This window comes from Camarhynchus parvulus, chromosome 3 (assembly GCF_901933205.1).
Source record: "Camarhynchus parvulus chromosome 3, STF_HiC, whole genome shotgun sequence".
NCBI lineage: Eukaryota > Metazoa > Chordata > Aves > Passeriformes > Thraupidae > Camarhynchus > Camarhynchus parvulus.
Window position 1 is genome coordinate 111671207 of NC_044573.1, and position 21073 is coordinate 111692279.

Consider the following 21073-nt stretch of genomic DNA (forward strand, 5'->3'; position numbering starts at 1 on the left):
AGAAAAACTTGGAATTCCTGGGAAAATTCCTGGAAAAAATTCCGGCTCAAAATTTGAAATTCACGGAAAAATTCCTGCAAATTCCAAGAAAAAAATCCGGCTCAAAGTTTGGAATTCCCAGGAAAAATTTCTGCAAATTCCTGGAAAATGTTCCCACTCCAAGTTTGGAATTCCTGGGGAAAAAAAAATTGTCAGGAAAAATTGGAATTTCTGGAAAAAAATCATGAAAAAAAATTGGCAGAAAAATTTGGAATTCCTGGGAAAATTCCTGGGAAAAATTCCGACACCAAGTTTGGAATTCCGGGGAAAATTCCCGGAAAGAATTCCGGCTCCAAGTTTGGAATTCACGGGAAAATTCCTGCAAATTCCTGGGAAAAATTCCGTCTCAAAGTTTGGAATTCCCAGAAAAAATTCTCAAAAATTCCAGGAAAAATTCCGACTCAAAATTTGGAATTCCACAAAAAAATTCATGAAAAAATTGGCAGGAAAACTTGGAATTCCTGGGAAAAATCCCAGGAAAATTTCCCGGGAAAAAATTCCGGCTCAAAGTTTGGAATTCCCAGGAAAAATTTCCCACAAACTCCAGGAAAAATTTTGTGCTCAAAGTTTGGAATTCCTGGGAGAATTCCCAGAAAAGAATCCGGCTCAAAATTTGGAATTCACGGAAAAATTCCTGCAAATTCCAGGAAAAAATTCCGGCTCAAAGTTTGGAAATCCCGGGGGGAAAAAAAATTGTCAGGAAAAATTGGAATTCCCGGAAAAAATTCATGAAAAAAAATTGGCAGGAAAACTTGGAATTCCTAGGAAAATTCCCGGAAAATATCCCGGCTCAAAGTTTGGAATTCCCAGGGAAAATTTCCCACAAACTCCAGGAACAATTTTGTGCTCAACGTTCGGAATTCCTGGGAGAATTCCCAGAAAAAAATTCGGCTCAAAACTTGGAATTCACGGAAAAATTCCTGCAAATTCCCGGAAAAAATTCCGGCTCAAAGTTTGGAATTCCACCAAAAAAATTCATGAAAAAATTGGCAGGAAAACTTGGAATTCCTGGGAAAAATCCCAGAAAAATTTCCCGGGAAAAAATTCCGGCTCAAAGTTTGGAATTCCCAGGAAAAATTCCCACTCCAGGCTTGGAATTCCTGGGGAAATTCCTGGAAAACTTCCGGCTCAAAGTTTGGAATTCCGGGGCGGCTCCGGGAGCTGCTGCAGCCACTGCAGGAGGATCGGTTCAGCTCCAGCGGCCTGGGGGAAAGCGGAGAGAAGGGAATTCACTGGGAATTCGAGAATTCGGGAATTCGAGGGTTTAGAATTTCGGGGATTTGGGGAATTTTGGGCTTAAGAATTCCGGGATTTCGGGAATTTTGTGTTTATGAATTCCGGATTTCGGGAATTCCAGGTTTAAAGAATTCTCAGGATTTCGGGAATTCAGGTTTAGAATTCGGGAATTTGGGAATTCCGGGTTTAGGAATTCCTGGGATTTCGGGAATTCCAGGTTTAAGAATTCACGGGAATTTGGGAATTCCGGGTTTAGGAATTCCCGGGGATTTGGGGAATTTTGGGGTTAAGAATTCCCGGGATTTTGGGAATTTTGGGAATGGGGGAGAAGGAATTCCCAGGAATGGGGGGATGTGGAATTCCTGGGAATATTTGGGATTGGGGGATTCCAGGATTTGGGAATTCCGGGATTCGGGGATTTCTGGGATTTGGGGATTTTGGGAGTTCCGGGATTAGAGAATTTGGGAATTTCAGGTTTATGAATTCCCAGGATTTGGGGAATTTCGGGAATGACGGAGAACGGATTCCCAGGAATTTTGGGATTTTGGAATTCCCGGGAATGGGGGATGTGGAATTCCTGGGAATATTTGGGATTGGGGGATTCCAGGATTTGGGAATATTTGGGAATTCCGGGTTTTGAGAATTCTGGAATTAGGGAATTTTGGGATTTGGGGATTTCAGGAATTCTGGGATTTGGGGATTTCGGGTTTATGAATTCCCAGGATTTTGGGAATTTCGGGAATGTGGGTGAAGGAATTCCTGGGAATTTTTGTGATGTCGAATTCCTGGGAATATTTGGTTTTGGGGAATTCTGGGATTTGGGGAATTTGGGGGATTCTGGGATTGGGGAATTCCCGGATTCGGGAATTTTGGGAATGATGGAGAAGGAATTCCCGGGAATTTTTGAACTGGAATTCCCGGGAATGGGGGATGTGGAATTCCTGGGAATATTTGGGATTGGGGAATTCTGGGATTTGGCAATTCCGGCACTTGGGGATTTATGGGATTTGGGAATACCAGGATTGGGGGATTTTGGGAATTCCGGGATTTGGGGTTTCTGAATTCTGGGATTTCGGGAATTTTGGGAATCCCGGGATTGGGGAATTCTGGGATTTGGGGAATCTCTGAGCTGGGGAATTTTGGGGAATTCCAGGATTGGTGAAATGTTGGGATACAGGAATTTTGGGGAATTCCAGGATTTGGGAATTCTGGGATTTGGGGTTTATTGATTCCTGGAATTTTGGGACTTGTGGGAGAAGGAATTCCCAGGAATTTTTGTGCTTTAGAATTCCCAGGGTTTTTTTTTTAGAATCGAGAATTCCTGGGGATTTCTGGGAACTTTTGGGGATCCTGAATTCCATGCTCTGGGATTTCTGTGAATATTTGGGAATTCTGGGATTTCAGACTTTTGGGACTTGGGAATTCCAGGATTGGGGAATTTTAGGAATCCTGGGATTGGGGAATGTTGGGTTTAGGAATTTTGGGAATCTTTGAGCTGGGGAATTCTGGGATTGTGGAATTCCAGGATTGGGGAATTCTGGGATCTGGGAATTTTGGGGAATTCCGGGCTTTGGGAATTTTGGGAATCCTGGGATTGGGGAATTCCGGGATTTGATGATTTGGGCTTTATGAATTCCGGGATTTGGGAATTTTGGGAATTCTGGGATTTTGGGAATTCCGGGATTTGGGGATTTGGGGTTTATGAATTCTGGGATTGGGGAATTTGGGGAATACTGCGATCAGGGAATTCCAGGCTTGGTAAATTTTGGGAATTCCGGGATTTGGGAATTTTGGGATTTGGGGTTTCAGGTTTACGAATTCCCAGGATTTTGGGAATTGCGGGAATGCAGAGGAAGGAATTCCCGGGAATTTTTGTGATTTGGAATTCCTGGCAATATTTGGTTTTGGGGAATTCCAGGATTGGGGAATTTTGGGAATTCCGGGATTTGGGAATTTGGGGAATCCTGGGATTGGGGGATTTTGGGATTGGGGGATTTTGGGAATCTTGGGATCAGGGAATTCCAGGATTTGGGAATTCCAGGACTGTTGAAACTTTGGGATTCAGGAATTTTGGGAATCCCAGGATTTGGAAATTTGGGGAATTCCGGGATTGGGGAAACTTTGAGCTGCGGAATTCTGGGATTTGAGAATGTTGGGTTTAGGAATTTTGGGGATTTGGGGAATTTGGGGATTCAGGAATTTTGGGGAATTCTGGGATTTGGGGATTTGGGGTTTCTGAATTCTGGGATCTGAGAATTTTGGGGAATTCCTGGATTCGGGAATTTTGGAAATTCCAGGTTTTGAGGATTTGGGGTTTATGAATGCTGGCATTGGGGAATTCCGGGATTTGGGGATTTGGGGTTTGTGAATTCTGGGATTTGGGGAAATTTTGGGAATCCTGGGATCGGGGAATTCCTGGATTGGGGAATTTTGGGAATTCTGGGCCCGTGGCCCCGCCCACCTTTCCAGCTGTGTCCAGTGGCCGCAGTCCTGGATGTGCCCCCGCTGCAGCCTCGGGATCTGGGAAGGGAACATTCCCGAACATTCCGGAACATTCCGGAACATTCCCGCCATTCCCACCCCTCCCCTGGCAATGGAAATCCCCACATTCTTCCCAGATTTTTCCCCAAAATCCCCAGATTTTTCCCAGGTTTTTCCCCAATTCCCAGATTAATTCCCAGATTTTTTTCTCCCAGATTTTTTCCTGTATTTTTCCGCAATTCATGGATTTTTTTCCAGGATTTTTCCCATATTTTTTCCAAATTTCCACGGATTTTTTTCCCCAGGTTTTTCCTGGATTTTTCCCATACTTTTCCCCAATTCCCAGATTAAATCCCAGATTTCCCCCCCCAAAAAAATTCTGTGATTTTTCCCACATTTCCACCAGATTTTCCCAGATTTTTCCCATTTTTCCCCCAGATTTCCCCCACATTTTTCCCCAGTTTTTCCCACTTTTCCCCAGATTTTTCCCTGTTTTTTCTCACATTTTCCCAAATTCCTGGATTTTTCCCAGATTTTTCCTAAATTCCCTCGGATTTTTCCCAGATTTTCCCCCAGAATTCCCAGATTTTCCCCAGATTTCTCCTGGATTTTTCCCTAATTCCCAGATTTTTTCCTGGATTTTCCCGAATTATTTTCCAAATTTCCAGGGACTTTTTCCCAGATTTTCCTCGATTTTCCCCAGATTTTCCCCCCAATTTTTTTCCCCAGAATTTCCAGAGATTTTTCTTGGATTTTTCCCGACTTCCAGGATTTTTCAGATTTTTCCCAGATTTTTCCCATCCTTTTCCCTAATTCCCAGATTAATTTTTTTCCCAGATTTTTTTTCCCCTTTTTTTTTCTGGGATTTTCCCCAGTTTCCCCCCAGATTTTTCCCTGGTTTTTTCCCACATTTTCCCGAATTCCTGGATTTTTCCTACATTTCCACGGATTTTTCCTAAATTCCCTCGAATTTTTCCCAGATTTTCCCCCGGAATTCTCCCTGATTTCCCCAGGTTTTTCCCAAATTCACCAAATTTCCCCAGAATTCCCAGATTTTTCCCAGATTTTTCTTTCATTCCAGATTTTCCCCAGATTTTTCCCGATTTTTCCCAGATTTTTCCCCCACATTTTTCCTGGATTTTCTCCACATTTTCCCTGGAATTTTTTCCCAGATTTTTTCCAGAATTTCCTGGACTTTTCCCAGGTTTTTCCAAGATTTTCCCCAGATTTTTCCCTGATTTTCCCCAAGTTTTTCATAAATTGACAATTTTTTTTCCCAGTTTTTTTCCCCAGATTTCTCCAGGCTTTTCCCCTGATATTTTTCCCCAGATTTTTCCCGATTTTTTTCCAGAATTTCCCCGATTCTTTCCCAGATTTTTTCCCAGATTTTTTCTTGGATTTCTCCCGGATTTTTGCCCAGATTTTTCCCCAGAATTTTTCAGAATTTTCCCAGTTTTTCCTGAATTTCCCCGGATTTTTGACCAGATTTCCCTGGTTTTTCCCATCTCTCCCAGATTTTTCCCCAGATTTCCCCACATTTCTCTTGGGTTTTCCCAGGATTTTTCCGGAATTCTTTCGGGATTTTCCCAGATTTCTCCCAGATTTCCCCTGGGCTTTTTTCCCCTGGATTTTTTGCCAGCATTTTCCCGATTTCCCCCAGAATTTTCCCAGATTTGTTCCCAAGTTTTCCCCCAAAATTTTCCTGGCTTTTTCCCAGATTCCCCCCCGATTTTTTTTTTTCCTGGGTTTTTTTTCTGGATTTTTCCAGGATTTTTCCCAGATTCCCCACAGCTTTTCCCCACATTTTTGCCAGGATTTTCCGTGGCTTTTCCTGGATTTTTCCCAGATTTTTTTCCAGATTTTCCTGGATTTTTCCCGGTATTTTTTAAGGATTTTTCCCCAGATTTTTCCTGGATTTCCTGCAGAATTTTCCCAGATTTCTCCCAGGATTTTTCCTCCATTTTCCCCAGATTTTTCCCAATTGTTTCCCATATTTTTCCCATTTTTTTCCCGATTTTTTCTCCTAGATTTCCCTGATGATTTTTCCCAGATTTCCCCAATTTTTTTCCCTTTTTTCCCCCATTTTTTTTTCCCCAATATTTTTCCTTTTTCCCCCTTTTTTCCCCATTTTTTTCTCAGATGTCCCCCAGGTTTTTCCCATATTTTCCCCAGATTTTCCCAGTATTTTTCCCAGATTTCCCCTGATTCCCCCCAATTTTTCCCTTTATTTCCCCAATTTTTCCAATTTTCCCCCTTTTTCCCCTTTTTCCCCAGATTTCCCCCAGGTTTTTCCTGTATTTTCCCCCTTTTTTCCCCATTTTCCCCCAGCTTTCCCCTGATTTTTCCCAGATTTTCCCCCAATTTTTCCCTTTTTTTTTCAAAACTTCTTCCCTTTTTTTTTCCCTTTTTTTCCCCATTTTTTTCCCATATTTTCCCCAGATTTTTCCCCCAGGTTTTTCCCGTGTTTTCCTCGTATTTTTTCCCACATTTTTCCCATATTTTCCCAGTGTTTTTCCCACTCTGTTCCCCACATTTTCCCCATATTTTCCCAATATTTTCCCCGTATTTTTCCCGCTATTTTCCCCGATTTTTCCCCTAATTTTTCCCTTTTTTTTCAAAATTTTTTCCCCATTTTTTCCCCATATTTTCCCCATACTTTTCCCACATTTTCCAGCTATTTTCCCCATATTTTTCCCACATTTTCCCACTCTGTTCCCCACATTTTCCCCATATTTTCCCAATATTTTCCCCGTATTTTTCCCGCTATTTTCCCCGATTTTTCCCCTAATTTTTCCCTTTTTTTTCAAAATTTTTTCCCCATTTTTTCCCCATATTTTCCCCATACTTTTCCCACATTTTCCAGCTATTTTCCCCATATTTTTCCCACATTTTCCCCTCTGTTCCCACATTTTCCCCATATTTTCCCAATATTTTCCCCCATATTTTTCAGCTATTTTCCCCATTTTCCCCTAATTTTTCCCTTTTTTTCAAAATTTTTCCCCATTTTTTCCCCATATTTTCCCCATATTTTTCCCCATTTTCCCCCATATTTTCCCCAAATTTTCCCCATATTTTCCCAATATTTTCCCCGTATTTTTCCCGCTATTTTCCCCGATTTTTCCCCTAATTTTTCCCTTTTTTTTCAAAATTTTTCTCCATTTTTTCCCATATTTTCCCCATATTTTCCCCATTTTTTCCCAATATTTTCCCCGTATTTTTCCTGCTATTTCCCCTGATTTTCCCCTAATTTTTCCCTTTTTTCAAAAATTTTTTCCCCATTTTTTTCCCCATATTCCCCCCATATTTTCCCCACATTTTCCCCATATTTTCCCAATATTTTCCCAATATTTTCCCCATATTTTTCCCGCTATTTTCCCCGATTTTTCCCCTAATTTTTCCCTTTTTTTTCAAAATTTTTTCCCCATTTTTTCCCCACATTTTCCCCATATTTTTCCCACATTTTCCCACTCTGTTCCCCACATTTTCCCCATATTTTCCCAATATTTTCCCCGTATTTTTCCCGCTCTTTTCCCCGATTTTCCCCCTAATTTTTCCCTTTTTTTTCAAAATTTTTTCCCTTTTTTTCCCGTATTTTCCCCGTATTTTTCCCACTCTGTTCCCCATATTTTTCCCCATATTTTCCCCATTTTTCCCCATATTTTCCCCGTTTTTCCCTCACCCATGCCTCCATGCCCTTGCTCAGGCCGGGTTTCAGCACCGGATCCTTCCCGGCCGTCACCATCAGCGCCGGGATCGGGATCTGCCCCGCCAGCCACAGGGGGAAAGTGCGGGATTTGGGGGGTCCCGGGGGGATTTGGGGGATCCAGAGGGGATTTGGGGGGTCCAGAGGGGGGAAATGGCATTTGGGGGATCCCAGATGGCATTTGGAGGATCCCGAGGGGATTTGGGGGGTCCCGAGGGGATTTGGGGGGTCCCGAGGGGGAAAATGGGATCTGGGGGGGTCCCAGACAGGATCTGGGGGGGTCCAGAGGGAGAAATGGGATTTGGGGGGATCCAGGATGGGATTTGGGGGGTCCTAGATGGGATTTGGGGGGTCCCAGATGGGATTTGGGAGATCCAGAGGGGGGAAATGGGATTTGGGGGCTCCCGAAAGGACTTGGGGGATCCTGAGGGGATCTGGAGGGGATTTGGGGGATCCCGGGGGGGATTTAGGGGTCCCAGAGGGGATTTGGGGGGTCCCAGATGGGATTTGGGGGGGTCCCAGATGGGATTTGGGGGCTCCCAGAGGGGATTTGGGGGATCCAGAGGAGATTTGGGGGGTCCTGAGGGGATTTGGGGGATCCCGAAAGTGGATTTGGGGATCCAGAGGGGGGAAATGGGATTTGGGGGATCCCAGATGGGATTTGGGGGATCCAGAGGGGAGAAATGGGATTTGGGGGGTCCCGGGGATTTGGGGGATCCAGGAGGGATTTGGGGGATCCCGATGGGATTTTGGGGGATCCAGAGGGGGGAAATGGGATTGGGGGGCTCCTTTAAAGGACTTGGGGGATCCTGATGGGATTTCGGGGGATCCCAGAGGGGATTTGGGGGATTCCGAGGGGATTTGGGGGATCCAGATGGCATTTGGGGGATCCAAGGGGCATTTGGGGGATCCCGAGGGGATTTGGGGGATCCCAGAGGGGATTTGGGGGATCCAGAGGGGGGAAATGGGATTTGGGGGATCCAGATGGGATTTGGGGGATCCAAGGGGCATTTGGGGGATCCCGAGGGGATTTGGGGGGTCCCGGGGGGATTTGGGGGATCCCAGATGGCATTTGGGGGGTCCTGGGGGGATTTGGGGGATCCCGAGAGGACTTGGGGGATCCTGAGGGGATTTGGGGGATCCCAGATGGGATTTGGGAGATCCAGAGGGGAGAAATGGGATTTGGGGGGTCCCGGGGGGATTTGGGGGATCCAGGAGGGATTTGGGGGATCCCGATGGGATTTTGGGGGATCCAGAGGGGGGAAATGGGATTTGGGGGCTCCAGAAAGGACTTGGGGGATCCTGAGGGGATTTGGGGGGTCCCAGAGGGGGGAAATTGGGGGATTTGGGGGATCCAGAGGAGATTTGGGGGGTCCCAGATGGTATTTGGGGGATCCCGAGGGGATTTGGGGGATCCTGAGGGGTTCCAGAGGGGATTTGGGGGATCCCGAGGGGAAAATGGGATCTGGGGGGGTCCCAGACAGGATCTGGGGGGTCCAGAGGGGGAGATGGGATTTGGGGGATCCCGAGGGGATTTGGGGATCCTGAAAGGATTTGGGTGATCCAGGGGAGATCCAGAGGGGATTTCAGGGATCTGGAGGGAATCTGGGGGATCCTGAGGGGATTTGGGGGATCCTGAGGGGTTCCAGAGGGGATTTGGGGGATCCCAAGGGGGAAAATGGGATCTGGGGGGTCCCAGACCGGATTTGGGGGATCCAGAGGGGGGAGATGGGATTTGGGGGATCCTGAGGGGATTTGGGGGGTCCCAGATGGGTTTTGGGGGTCAGGGGGATTTGGGGGATCCTGGGGATTTGGGGGATCCAGAGGGGATTTGGGGGATCCTGATGGGATTTCGGGGGATCCCAGATGGGATTTGGGTGATTCTGAGAGGATTTGGGGGATTCCAAGGGAATTTGGAGGGTCCCAGATGGGATCTTGGGGGGTTCTGAGGGGATCCCGAGGGGATTTGGGGGATCCCGAGGGGATTTGGGGAGATCCCAAGGGGGAAAATGGGATCTGGGGGGGTCCCAGACAGGATCTGGGGGATCCAGAGGGGGTTGGGGGATCCTGAGGGAATTTGGGGGATCCCAGATGGGATTTGGGGGATCCAGTGGGGCTGAATAGAATTTTGGGGATCCAGAGGGAATTTGGGGGATCCCAGATGGGATTTGGGGGATCCTGAGGGGGAAAATGGGATTTGGGGGAGTCAGGGGGGATTTGGGGGATCTGGAGGGAATCTGGGGGATCCCGAGGGGATCCAGAGGGATTTGGGGGATCCCGAGGGGCCCCGGATTGTGATTAGGATCGGGATCAGGATCAGGATCGGGAATGGGCTCAGGTTTGGGATGGGGATCAGGGTTGGGATCAGGCTCAGGAATTGGGATCAGGCAGGGATTGGGATCAGGATCGGGACTGGGGTCAGGATCAAGATTGGGGTTGGGATCGGGATCAGGATCAGGACTGCGATCGGGGCGGGGATCAAGATCGGGGATTGGTTTGGGGATCGGGATCAGGATCAGAATTGGGGTCGGGGTCAGAATCAGGATCGGGATCGGGGTTGGGGTTGGGATCAGTTTGGGGATGGGGATGGGATTGGAGATCGGTTTGGGACAGGGATCGGGATCGGTGTGGGATCAAGATTCCGATGGATTTGGGGGCAAGGATTGGTTTGGGACCGGGATTGGGATTGGGATTGGTTTGGGGATCGGGATTGAGATCAGGGTGGGGATTGGGATCAGTTTGGGGATGGGTTTGGGATCAGGTTCAGAGATCGGTTTGGGACTGGGATCGGGATCAGTGTGGGATCAAGATTCCGATGGATTTGGGAATGAGGATTGGTTTGGGATTGGGATTGGAATTGGGATCGGGACTGGGATTGGGATTGGGGTTAGGATCAGGATTGGGATTGGGATTGGTTTGGGGATCGGGATCGGTTTGGGGATGGGTTTGGGATCGGGCTCAGGACTCGGTTTGGGATTGGGTCCAGGATCAGGGTCAGGGATCGCTTTGGGATCGGGATCAGGATCAGGGGTTGGTTTGGGATCAGGGTCAGGGATCGCTTTGGGATCGGGATCAGGATCAGGGATTGGTTTGGGATCAGGATCAGGGATCGCTTTGGGATCGGGATCAGGATCAGGGATTGGTTTGGGATCGGGATCAGGATCAGGGATCGCTTTGGGATCGGGATCAGGATCAGGGGTTGGTTTGGGATCAGGGTCGGGATCAGGATGGAGACCGGGATTGTGATCGGGTTAGAATCGGGATTGGGATCAGGATGGGGATGAGTTTGGGATGGGTTTGGGATCAGGTCCAGGGATCGGTTTGGGATGGGGATGGGTTTGGGATCGGCTTCAGGGATCATTTTTGGATCGGGATCAGGATGGGGATGGGTTTGGGGATAGGGATCAGTTTGGGATCAGGGTCAGGGATCATTTTGGGATTGGGGATGGGGATCAGGGCCAGGATCAGGACTGAGATCAGCTGGGGGATGGGGATCATTTTGGGATCGGGCTCAGGGACCATTTCGGGATCGGGATTGGGGTCAGGAGCAGGATGGGGATGGGTTCGGGGATGGGGATCGGGTTTGGGATGGGGTTCAGGGATCAGTTTGGGGTTCGGGTTTGGGAATAGGTTCAGGGATCGTTTTGGGATGGGGATGGGGATGGGTTTGGGCTCGGGGACCGTTTTGGGATGGGGATGGGTTTGGGATCAGGTTCAGGGATCGTTTTGGGATGGGGATGGGTTTGGGATCAGGTTCAGGGATCGTGTTGGGATGGGGATGGGGATGGGTTTGGGATTGGGCTCAGGGACCGTTTTTGGGACCAGGGTCAGGATCAGGGCTGGGATCCGTGTGGGGATAGGGATGGGTTTGGGATCAGGCTCAGGGATCAGTTTGGGATGGGGTTCATTCTGCACCGTCCTGCCCCTGGTGCTCAGGGCCCAGCTCAGGGATCAGGAGTGGGATCAGTTTGGGGATCAGTTTGGGCTCAGGGATAATTTTTGGGATGGGGATCGGGGTCAGGATCAGGCTCAGGGATAATTTTGGGATGGGGATCAGGTTCAGGGATCCTTTTTGGGATCGGGATCGGGCTCAGTGCGCACCGTCCTGCTGCGGGTGTGCAGGGCCCGGCTCAGGGATCAGGATTGGGATCAGGTTCAGGGATCAGTTTGGGATTTTGGGATCAGGCTCAGTGCGCACCGTCCTGCCGCGTGCGCGCAGGGCCCAGCTCAGGGATCAGGGATCATGGCTGGGACCAGTTTGGGGATCAGTTTGGGGATGGGTTTGGGATCAGGCTCAGGGATCAGTTTGGGATTGGGATCAGGGCTCAGTGCGCACCATCCTGCCCCAGGTGCTCAGGGCCCGGCTCAGGGATCAGGTTCAGGGGTCAGTTTGGGGATGGGGATCAGGCTCAGGGATCATTTTTGGGATCAGTTTGGGGTGGGTTCGGGGCTCAGTGCGCACCGTCCTGCCGCGGGCGCGCAGGGCCCAGCTCCAGTTCTCGAGCATGTTCCGGTACCAGTTCAGGGGCCCCCTGGGAACAGCCGCAGTGAGCCGGGGGGATCCCGGGGGATCCGGGGGGGGATCCCAGGGGTGATCCCAGGGGTGATCCCAGGGGTGATCCCAGGGGGATCCCAGGGGTGATCCCAGGGGTGATCCCGGGGGTGATCCCAGGGGGATCCCAGGGGTGATCCCAGGGTGATCCCAGGGTGATCCCAGGGGTGATCCCAGGGTGATCCGGGGGTGATCCCAGGGGGATCCCGGGGTGATCCCAGGGGTGATCCCGGGGTGATTCCAGGGGGATCCTGGGGGTGATCCCGGGGGTGATCCCCGGGGGATCCCAGGGGATCCTGGGGTGGGGGGGATCCCTGGGGGGTTCAGGGGATCCCAGGGGTGATCCCAGGGTGATCCCAGGGTGATCCCGGGGGTGATCCCGGGGGGGATCCCGGGGATCAGGGGTGGGGACGGGGCCGATCCCAGGCGGTCCCACCTGAACCCGCTTATGGAACTGCGGGTGTAATAGCGCCTTGCGCCGGGCGGCAGCAGGCTCTCAGGGGATCGGAGGGGAGCCCCACCAGGAGACCCCCTGGGAACACAGGGATCCACTCGCAATGGGCCCCCCCACACCCCCCGGGGATCCCCCCCGGATCCCCCGGGATCTCCGCTGGTCCCACAGGATCCCCCCCAGATCCCTCAGGATTCCCCCATTCCCAGGAATGCCACAGGATCCCCCATTCCCAGGGGATTCCCCAAATCCCACGGGATCCCCCAGATCCCAAGGGATCCCCCATTCCCAGAATCCCCCAAATCCCACAGGATCCCTCCTTTGGGGGATCCCCAAATTCCAAGGGATCTCCCGTTCCCAGAATCCCCCAAATCCCACAGGATCCCCCACATTCCCAGAGGATCCCCCATTCCCAGGGAACCCCCCAATCCCACAGGATCCCCCCAAATCCCAGGGGTTCCCCCATTCCCAGGATCCCCAAATCCCTGAGAAGCCCCCAAATCCCAGGATCCTCCACTCCAACAGAATTCCCAAATCCCAGGGGACCCCCAATTCCCAGGACCCCGATTTCCAGAGGAACCCCCATTCCCACAGAATTCCTCAAATCCCAAGGGAATCCCCAAATCCCGAGGGGATCCCCAGGAACCCCACGGGATCCCCCATTCCCAGGAGATCCCCAAATTTCAGGCGATCCCCCAAATCCCAGGATCCCCCGTTCCCAGAGGATCCCCCATTCCCAGAATCCCCTAAATCCCACAGAATCCCCAAATCCCAGGGGATCCCCCATTCCCAGGGTCCCCCATTCCCACGGGATCCCCCAAATCCCAGGGGATCCCCCAGTCCTGGGATCCCCCACTCTCAGGGGATCCCCAAATCCCACAGAATTCCCAAATCCCAGGGGATCCCCCAAATCCCAGGATCCCCCGTTCCCAGAGGATCCCCCATTCCCAGAATCCCCCATTCCCACAGAATTCCCAAATCCCCGGGAATTCCTCATTCCCAGGGTCCCCCATTCCCACGGGATCCCCCAAATCCCTGGGGATCCCCCATTCCCACAGAATTCCCAAATCCCAGGGAATTCCTCATTCCAAGAGGATCCCCCATTCCCAAAAATCCCAGGGGATCCCCAAATCCCAAAATCCCCCATATCTCAGAGGATCCCCCATTCCCAGGGGATCCCCTTGAATCCCAGAGGATCCCCCAAATCCCAGGGGAGCCCCCACTTCCCCAGGATCCCCCATTCCCAGAATCCCCAAATCCCACAGGATCCCCCATTCCCAAGGGATCCCCAAATCCCAGGGGATCCCCCATTGCCACAGAATCCCCCATTCCCGGATGATCCCAGATCCCAGGGGATCCCCCAGATCCCAGGGGATCCCCGTTCCCGGATTGCCGACCTCTCTCCCGGACGCGGTGCAGGTCGAGGTTGAAGGGCAGCCGATCCTGCGGGGTCAGGGCGTCAAATTCCCGGGAATTCCCGCATCCCAAAGGGTTTGGGAGCGCCGGGTGACAGATCCCAGGAATCCCGGGGGTCCCAGGGGATCCCAGGAAAACGATGGGATCCGGGATGGTCCCAGAGCGAGGGATCCCATTGGATGCTCTAACAGGACTCTGGGATTTCCCGTTCCTTTGGGGTCCCAGTCCAGCCCTCAGCCGATCCCGATCCCAATCCCAATCCCGATCCCGATCCCGATCCTCATCCTGAGCCCAATCCCAATCCCAATCCCAATCCTGATCCCAATCCCAATCCTGATCCCAATCCCAATCCCAATCCTGATCCTGATCCTGATCCCAATTCCAGTCTCAATTCCAATCCCGATCCCAAAAATTTTGATCCTGACCCCGATCCCAATCCCAATCCCAATCCCAATCCCGATCCAAACTCTGATCCCAATCCCAATCCCAATCCCAATTCCCATCCTGATCCTGATCCCAATTCCAGTCTCAATCCCGATTCCGATCCCAATTTTGATCCTGACCCCGATCCCATTCCCATTCCCAATCCAATCCCCATCCTGACCCCAATCCACATCCTGATCGCCATCCCATCCTCATCTCGATCCCAATCCCGATCCCAAATCCCAATCCCGATCCCAAATCCCAATCCTGATCCCAATCCCAACCCCATCCCATTCCTCGTCCTGATCCCAATCCTGATTCTGATCCCAATCCCATCTCAATCCCAATCCCAAACCCAATCCCAATCCCGATCCCAATCCCGATCCTGAGCCCCAACCTGATCCCAATCCCAATCCCAATCCCATTCCTGACCTCAATCCCAATCACATCCCCAACCCTGATCCCATTCCCACTCCATTCCCAATCCCATTTCCAATCCCCAATCCCAAATCCCAAATCACAAATCACAAATCCCAATCTCAATCCCAATTCCAATCCCAATTCCAATCCCATTCCTAACCCCGATCCCAATCCCATTCCATATTCTCATCCCAATCCCAATCCCAAACACCGATCCCGATCCCAATCCCATCCCCAATCCCCAATCCCCAATCCCCAATCCCAAATCCCAAATCCCAAATCCCCAATCCCCAATCCCAAATCCCAAATCCCCAATCCCAAATCCCAAATCCCAAATCCCCAATTCCCAATCCCAAATCCCAAATCCCCAATCCCCAATCCCCAATCCCCCATCCCCAATCCCAAATCCCAAATCCCAATCCCAATTCCCAAATCCCAAATCCCAAATCCCCGATCCCAGATCCCAGATCCCGATCCCGGGATCACCTCGGGGCTGGAGGATCGGATCAGGATCTTCAGGGTCCTCCCGATGTCCTTCTCCAGCTCCGCCTCCGCCACGCCCTAAAAACGCCGGGAAAAACCCCAAAAACACCGGGATCGACCCCAAAACCACCGGGATCGACCCCAAAAACACCAGGATTGACCCCAAAAACAGCGGGATCGACCCCAAAAACAGCGGGATTGACCCCAAAAACACTGGGATAAACCCCAAAAACACACCAGGATAAGTCCCAAAAACAGTGGGATCAACCCCAAAACATCAGAATCACCCCCAAAAACAGCGGGAAAAACCCCAAAAACAGCGGGAAAAACCCCAAAACCACCGGGATCGACCCCAAAACCACACCAGGATAAACCCCAAAACCAGCAGGAAAAACCCCCCAAAACAGCGGGAAAAACCCCAAAAACACCGGGATCGACCCCAAAAACAGCAGGATTGACCCCAAAAACAGCGGGAAAAACCCCAAAACCACCGGGATAAACCCCAAAAACACACCAGGATAAGTCCCAAAACCAGTGGGATCAACCCCAAAACATCAGAATCACCCCCAAAAACAGTGGGAAAAACCCCAAAAACAGTGGGAAAAACCCCGAAACACCTGGAAAACCCCCCAGAGCAGTGGGAAAAACCCAAAAACAGCGGGATCAACCCCAAAACCACCGGGAAAAACCCCAACACCACACCAGGATAAGTCCCAAAAACCAGCAGGATAAACCTCAAAAACACCGGGATCAACCCCAAAAACAGCAGGAAAACCCCCAAAACAGCGGGAAAAACCCCAAAAACACCGGGATCGACCCCAAAAACACCGGGAAAAACCCCAAAAACAGCAGGAGAAACCCTCGAACCAGCGGGATCAACCCCAAAAACACCGGGAAAAACCCCAAAACCACCGGGATAAACCCCAAAAACTGTGGGAAAAACCCAAAAACAGCGGGATCCACCCCAAAAACAGCAGGAAAAACCCCCAAAACAGCGGGATCGACCACAGAACAGCAGGATAAACCCCAAAAACAGCGGGATCAACCCCAAAACCACACCAGGATAAGTCCCAAAAACAGCGGGATAAACCCCAAAACATCAGAATCAGCCCCAAAAACAGCAGGAAAAACCCCAAAAACAGTGGGAAAAACCCCAAAAACAGCGGGATCAACCCCAAAACATCAGAATCAGCCCCAAAAACAGCAGGAAAAACCCCAAAACACTGGGAAAAACCCCAAAAACAGCGGGATCGACCTCAAAAACACTGGGATCAACCCCAAAAACAGCAGAAAAACCCCCCAAAACAGCGGGATCAACCCCAAAACACCGGGATCGACCCCAAAAACAGCAGGAAAACCCCAAAACCAGCGGAATCGACCCCAAAAACACCGGGATCGACCCCAAAAACAGCGGGATCGACCCCAAAAACAGCGGGATCGACCACAGAACAGCGGGAAAAACCCCAAAAACAGCGGGAAAAACCCCAAAAACAGTGGGAAAAAACCCCCAAAACAGCGGGGGATCGACCCCAAAAACAGCGGAATCGCCCTCAAAAACACTGGGATAAACCCCAAAAACAGCAGGAAAAACCCCAAAACAGTGGGATGAACCCCAAAAACACCGGGAAAAACCCCAAAACACCGGGAAAAACCCCAAAACCACACCAGGATAAGTCCCAAAAACCAGCGGGATTGACCCCAAAAACACCGGGATCGACCCCAAAAACACCGGGAAAAACCCCAAAACCACCGGGATCAACCCCAAAAACAGCAGGAAAAACCCCAAAAGCAGCGGGCTCAAATCCCAAAAACAGCGCGAAAAACCCCAAAACCACTCGGATCTACCGTAAACCCCAAACCCCAAACTTCGGGATCCCAATCCCGATCCCGAACTGGGATCCCAAAAACCATCGGGATCAGATCCGGGAATGGGATCTGGGATTTGGGTTTTGGGGTTTGGGGTTTTTTGGGGTTTGGGATTTGGGATCTGGAATTCAGGATTTGGGAGTTTTGGCATTTGGGATTTTGGGGATTTGGGATTTTTGGGGATGTTTTGGGATTTTGAATTTTTGGGGATGTTGTGGGATTTGGGATCAGGGATTTAGGGTTTGGGATTTTTGGGGTTTGGGAATTTTTGGGGTTTGGGGTTTTTGGGATTTAAGATCAGGAATTCAGGATCTGGTGTTTGGGGTTTGGGATTTTTTTGGGATTTGGGATTTAGGATCAGGGGTTTGGGGTTTGGGGTTTGCAGTCTGGGATTTGGGATTTGCCTTTGGGATTTGGGGTTGGGGGTTTGGGATTTTTGGGATTTGGGGGATTTTTGGGATTCGGGATTTGGTGTTTTTGGGGGTTTGGGATTTAGAATCAGGGATTTTGAGGTTTGGGATTTGGAACTGTGATTTGGGATTTTCTGGCATTTGGGGTTTGGGGTTTGGGATCAGGGATTTGGGGTTTGGGATTTGGGAATTTTGGGGATTTGGGGATTTGGGGTTTGGGATTTGGGGTTCAGGATTTGGGATTCGGGATTTGGGATCAGGGATTTTGGGGGTTTGGGATCAGGGATCTGGGATTTCGGATTTGGGATCAGGAATTTGGGATTTGGGGTTCAGGGTTTGGGATTTAGGATTTGGGATCTGCGGTTTGCCGTTTGGGATCTGGGATCAGGAAATCTGGGATTTGGAATTCAGGATTTGGGATTTGGGGTTTGGGATTTTGGGGATTTGGGATTTTTTGGGGTTTAGGATCAGGAATTTGGGGTTTGGGATTTTTTGGGGTTTGGGATTTGGGATCAGGGATACGGGATCTAGGATTTGGGATTTGGCGTTCGGGATCAGGAATTTGGTGTTTGGGATTTGGGGTTTAGCATCAGGGGTTTGGGTTTTTTTGGGGTTTGGGATTTTTGGGATATTTGGGGTTTAGGATCAGGGATTTGGGGTTTGGGATTTTTTGGGGTTTGGGATTTGGGATATTTGGGGTTTAGGATCAGGGGTTTGGGATATTTGGGGTTTGGGATTTGGGATATTTGGGGTTTAGGATCAGGGATTTGGGATTTTGGGGGTTTAGGATCAGGGATTTTGGATTCAGGATTAGGAGTTTGGGATTTTGGGGGATTTTTTGGATTTGGGGTTTAGGATCAGGGGTTTGGGATATTTGGGGTTTGGGATTTGGGATATTTGGGGTTTAGGATCAGGGATTTGGGATTTTTGGGGATTTTTGGGATTTGGGGTCCCCACCGTTCCTGGAAGTAGAGCTGGTAATCGAATTCGGGATCTGTGCCAACCTCTCCATGACGCCGAATTGGGTCGGGGTGAACGGGCGGGTGTTCAGAACGCCACGGCCCTATAAATTATAGGGGGATTTTATAGGGGATTTATAGGGGATTTATTGGGGAATTATGGGGATTTATTTGGGATTTATGGGGATTTTATAGTGGATTTATGGGGATATATTTGGGATTTATTGGGGATTTTTATAATGGATTTTATAGGGGATTTATTGGGGATTTATTGGGGATTTATTGGGGATTTTTATAGTGGATTTTATAAGGGATTTTTGGGGATTTGTTGGGGATTTATTGGGGATTTATAGTGGATTTATAGGGAGATGTATGGGGGATTTTTGGGGATTTATAGGGGGGATTTTATAGGGGGGGATTAATAGGGGATTTATTGGGGATTTATTAGGGAATTATAGGATTTTATAGAGGATTTATTGGGGATTTATTAGGGATTTATAGAGGATTTTTATAGAGGATTTATTGGGGATTTATAGGGGGATTTATGGGGGCTTTATTGGAGATTTATGGGGGGATTTATGGGGGCTTTATTGGAGATTTAGTAGTGGATTTATAGGGGGATTTTATAGGGGGACTTATTGGGATTTATTGGGGATTTATGGGGATTTATTGGGGATTTTTGGGGGGATTTTATTGGGGATTTATTGGGGATTTTATTGGGGATTTATTGGGGATTTTATAGTGGGTTTTATAGGGAATTTATAGGGGATTTATGGGGGATTTATTGGAGATTTAATAGTGGATTTATAGGGGATTTTATAGGGGATTTATTGGAGATTTAATAGTGGATTTATAGGGGATTTTATAGGGGATTTATTGGGGATTTTATAGGGGATTTATTGGGGATTAATTGGGGATTTTATACTGGATTTTATAGGGGATTTATTGGGGATTTTATTGGGGATTTATAGGGGATTTTATAGGGGATTTATTGGGGATTTTATAGGGGATTAAATGGAGGATTTTATAGGGGACTTATTGGGGATTTTATTAGGGATTTATAGGGGATTTATAGGGTATTTAGTGGGGATTTTACAGTGGATTTTATAGGGGATTTATAGGGGATTTATTGGGGATTTTATAGAGCATTTATTGAAGATTTATAGGGGCTTTAGACGGGATTTTATAGAGGATTTAACAGGGGATTTATAGGGGATGTATAGGGGATTTTTAGGGGATTTATAGGAGATTTATAGTGGATTTATAGGAGATGTATAGGGGATTTTTTAGGGATTTATAGGGGATTTTATAGGGATTAATAGGGGATTTATTGGGGGTTTATTGGGGATTTAAAGGGGATTTATAGGGGATTTTATAGGGGACTTGTGGGGATTTATCCTGGCATTTTACAGGGATTTATAGGAGATTTATAGGAGATTTATCCTGGTATTTTATAGGGGATTTATTGGGGATTTTATAGTGGATTTATTGGGGTTTTAGAGGGGATTTTATTGGGGATTTATAGGGGATTTATCCTGATATTTTATTGGGGATTTATTGGGGATTTATCCGGTATTTTATAGGGATTTATAAGGGGATTCATCCTGGTATTTTATAAGGGGTCTATAGGGGGATTTGTTGGGGATTTATTGGGAATTTATTGGGATTTTATGGGGGGATTTATTGGGGATTTATTGGGGATTTATAGGGGATTTATTGGGGATTTATAGGGGATTTATAGGGGATTTATAGGGATTTATTGGGGAGGTTATATATGATTTATGGAGGATTTATTGTGAATTTTATTGGGGATTTATAGGGGGATTCACCCTGGGATTTTATAGGGGGATTTATTGGGGATTTATTTGGAATTTTATTGGGGATTTATAGGGATTTATTGGGAATTTATTGGGGATTTATAGGGGGATTTATTGGGGATTTATAAGGATTTATAGGGGATTTATAGGGGATTTATTGGGGATTATATGGGCGATTTATGGAGGATTTGTGTGAATTTTATTGGGGATTTATAGGGATTCACCCTGGATTTTATAGGATTTATTGGGGATTTATTTGGAATTTTTTGGGGATTTATAGGGGATTTATTGGGAATTTATTGGGGATTTATAGGGGATTTTATTGGGGATTATATGGGGATTTATTGGGGAATTTTATTGGGGTTTTATAGGGATTTTATAGTGGATTATATGGGGGTTTGTGGGGATTTATTGGAAATTTTATTGGGGATTTATAGGGGATTTATCCTGGCATTTTATAGGGGATTTACAGGGGATTCACCGGGGATTTTATAGGAGATTTGTGGGGATTTTACAGTGGATTTTATATGGGGGATTTATAGGGATTTATAGAGGATTTTATAGGATTTATTGGGATTTATGGGGATTTATAGGGTATTTATTGGGGAGTTTAAAGGGGATTTATTGGGGATTTTATAGGGACTTATTGGGGATTTTAGGGGATTTATAGGGATTTATTGGGATTTATGGGGATTTACAGGGGGATTTTATAGGGATTTATATAGGCTTTATATGGGATTTATTGGGGATTTATAGGGGATTTTTGGGGATTGGGGCTGTGGGGTTTGGCTTTTTTGGGGTTTTAATGAATATGAGA

General features: G+C 48.4%; 1 protein-coding gene and 1 long non-coding RNA gene across 2 annotated transcripts; both read right to left on the reverse strand.

The window, feature by feature from the left end:
* Window positions 1-385: 385 nt before the first annotated feature.
* LOC115901829 (bifunctional epoxide hydrolase 2-like) lies at window positions 386-11988 on the reverse strand. The gene is made up of 5 exons (XM_030944798.1): window positions 11922-11988; window positions 7436-7516; window positions 3737-3795; window positions 1118-1242; window positions 386-570 (listed from the first exon to the last, which is right to left on the reverse strand). Exons 1-5 carry the CDS (start codon window positions 11964-11966, stop codon window positions 386-388), a joined length of 495 nt encoding a protein of 164 aa, XP_030800658.1. The 5' UTR covers window positions 11967-11988.
* A 522-nt stretch (window positions 11989-12510) lies between these two features.
* On the reverse strand, window positions 12511-15283 carry LOC115902614. The gene is made up of 3 exons (XR_004060618.1): window positions 15208-15283; window positions 13860-13905; window positions 12511-12543 (listed from the first exon to the last, which is right to left on the reverse strand). It is a non-coding gene; the product is annotated as an uncharacterized LOC115902614 (long non-coding RNA).
* Window positions 15284-21073: the final 5790 nt, after the last annotated feature.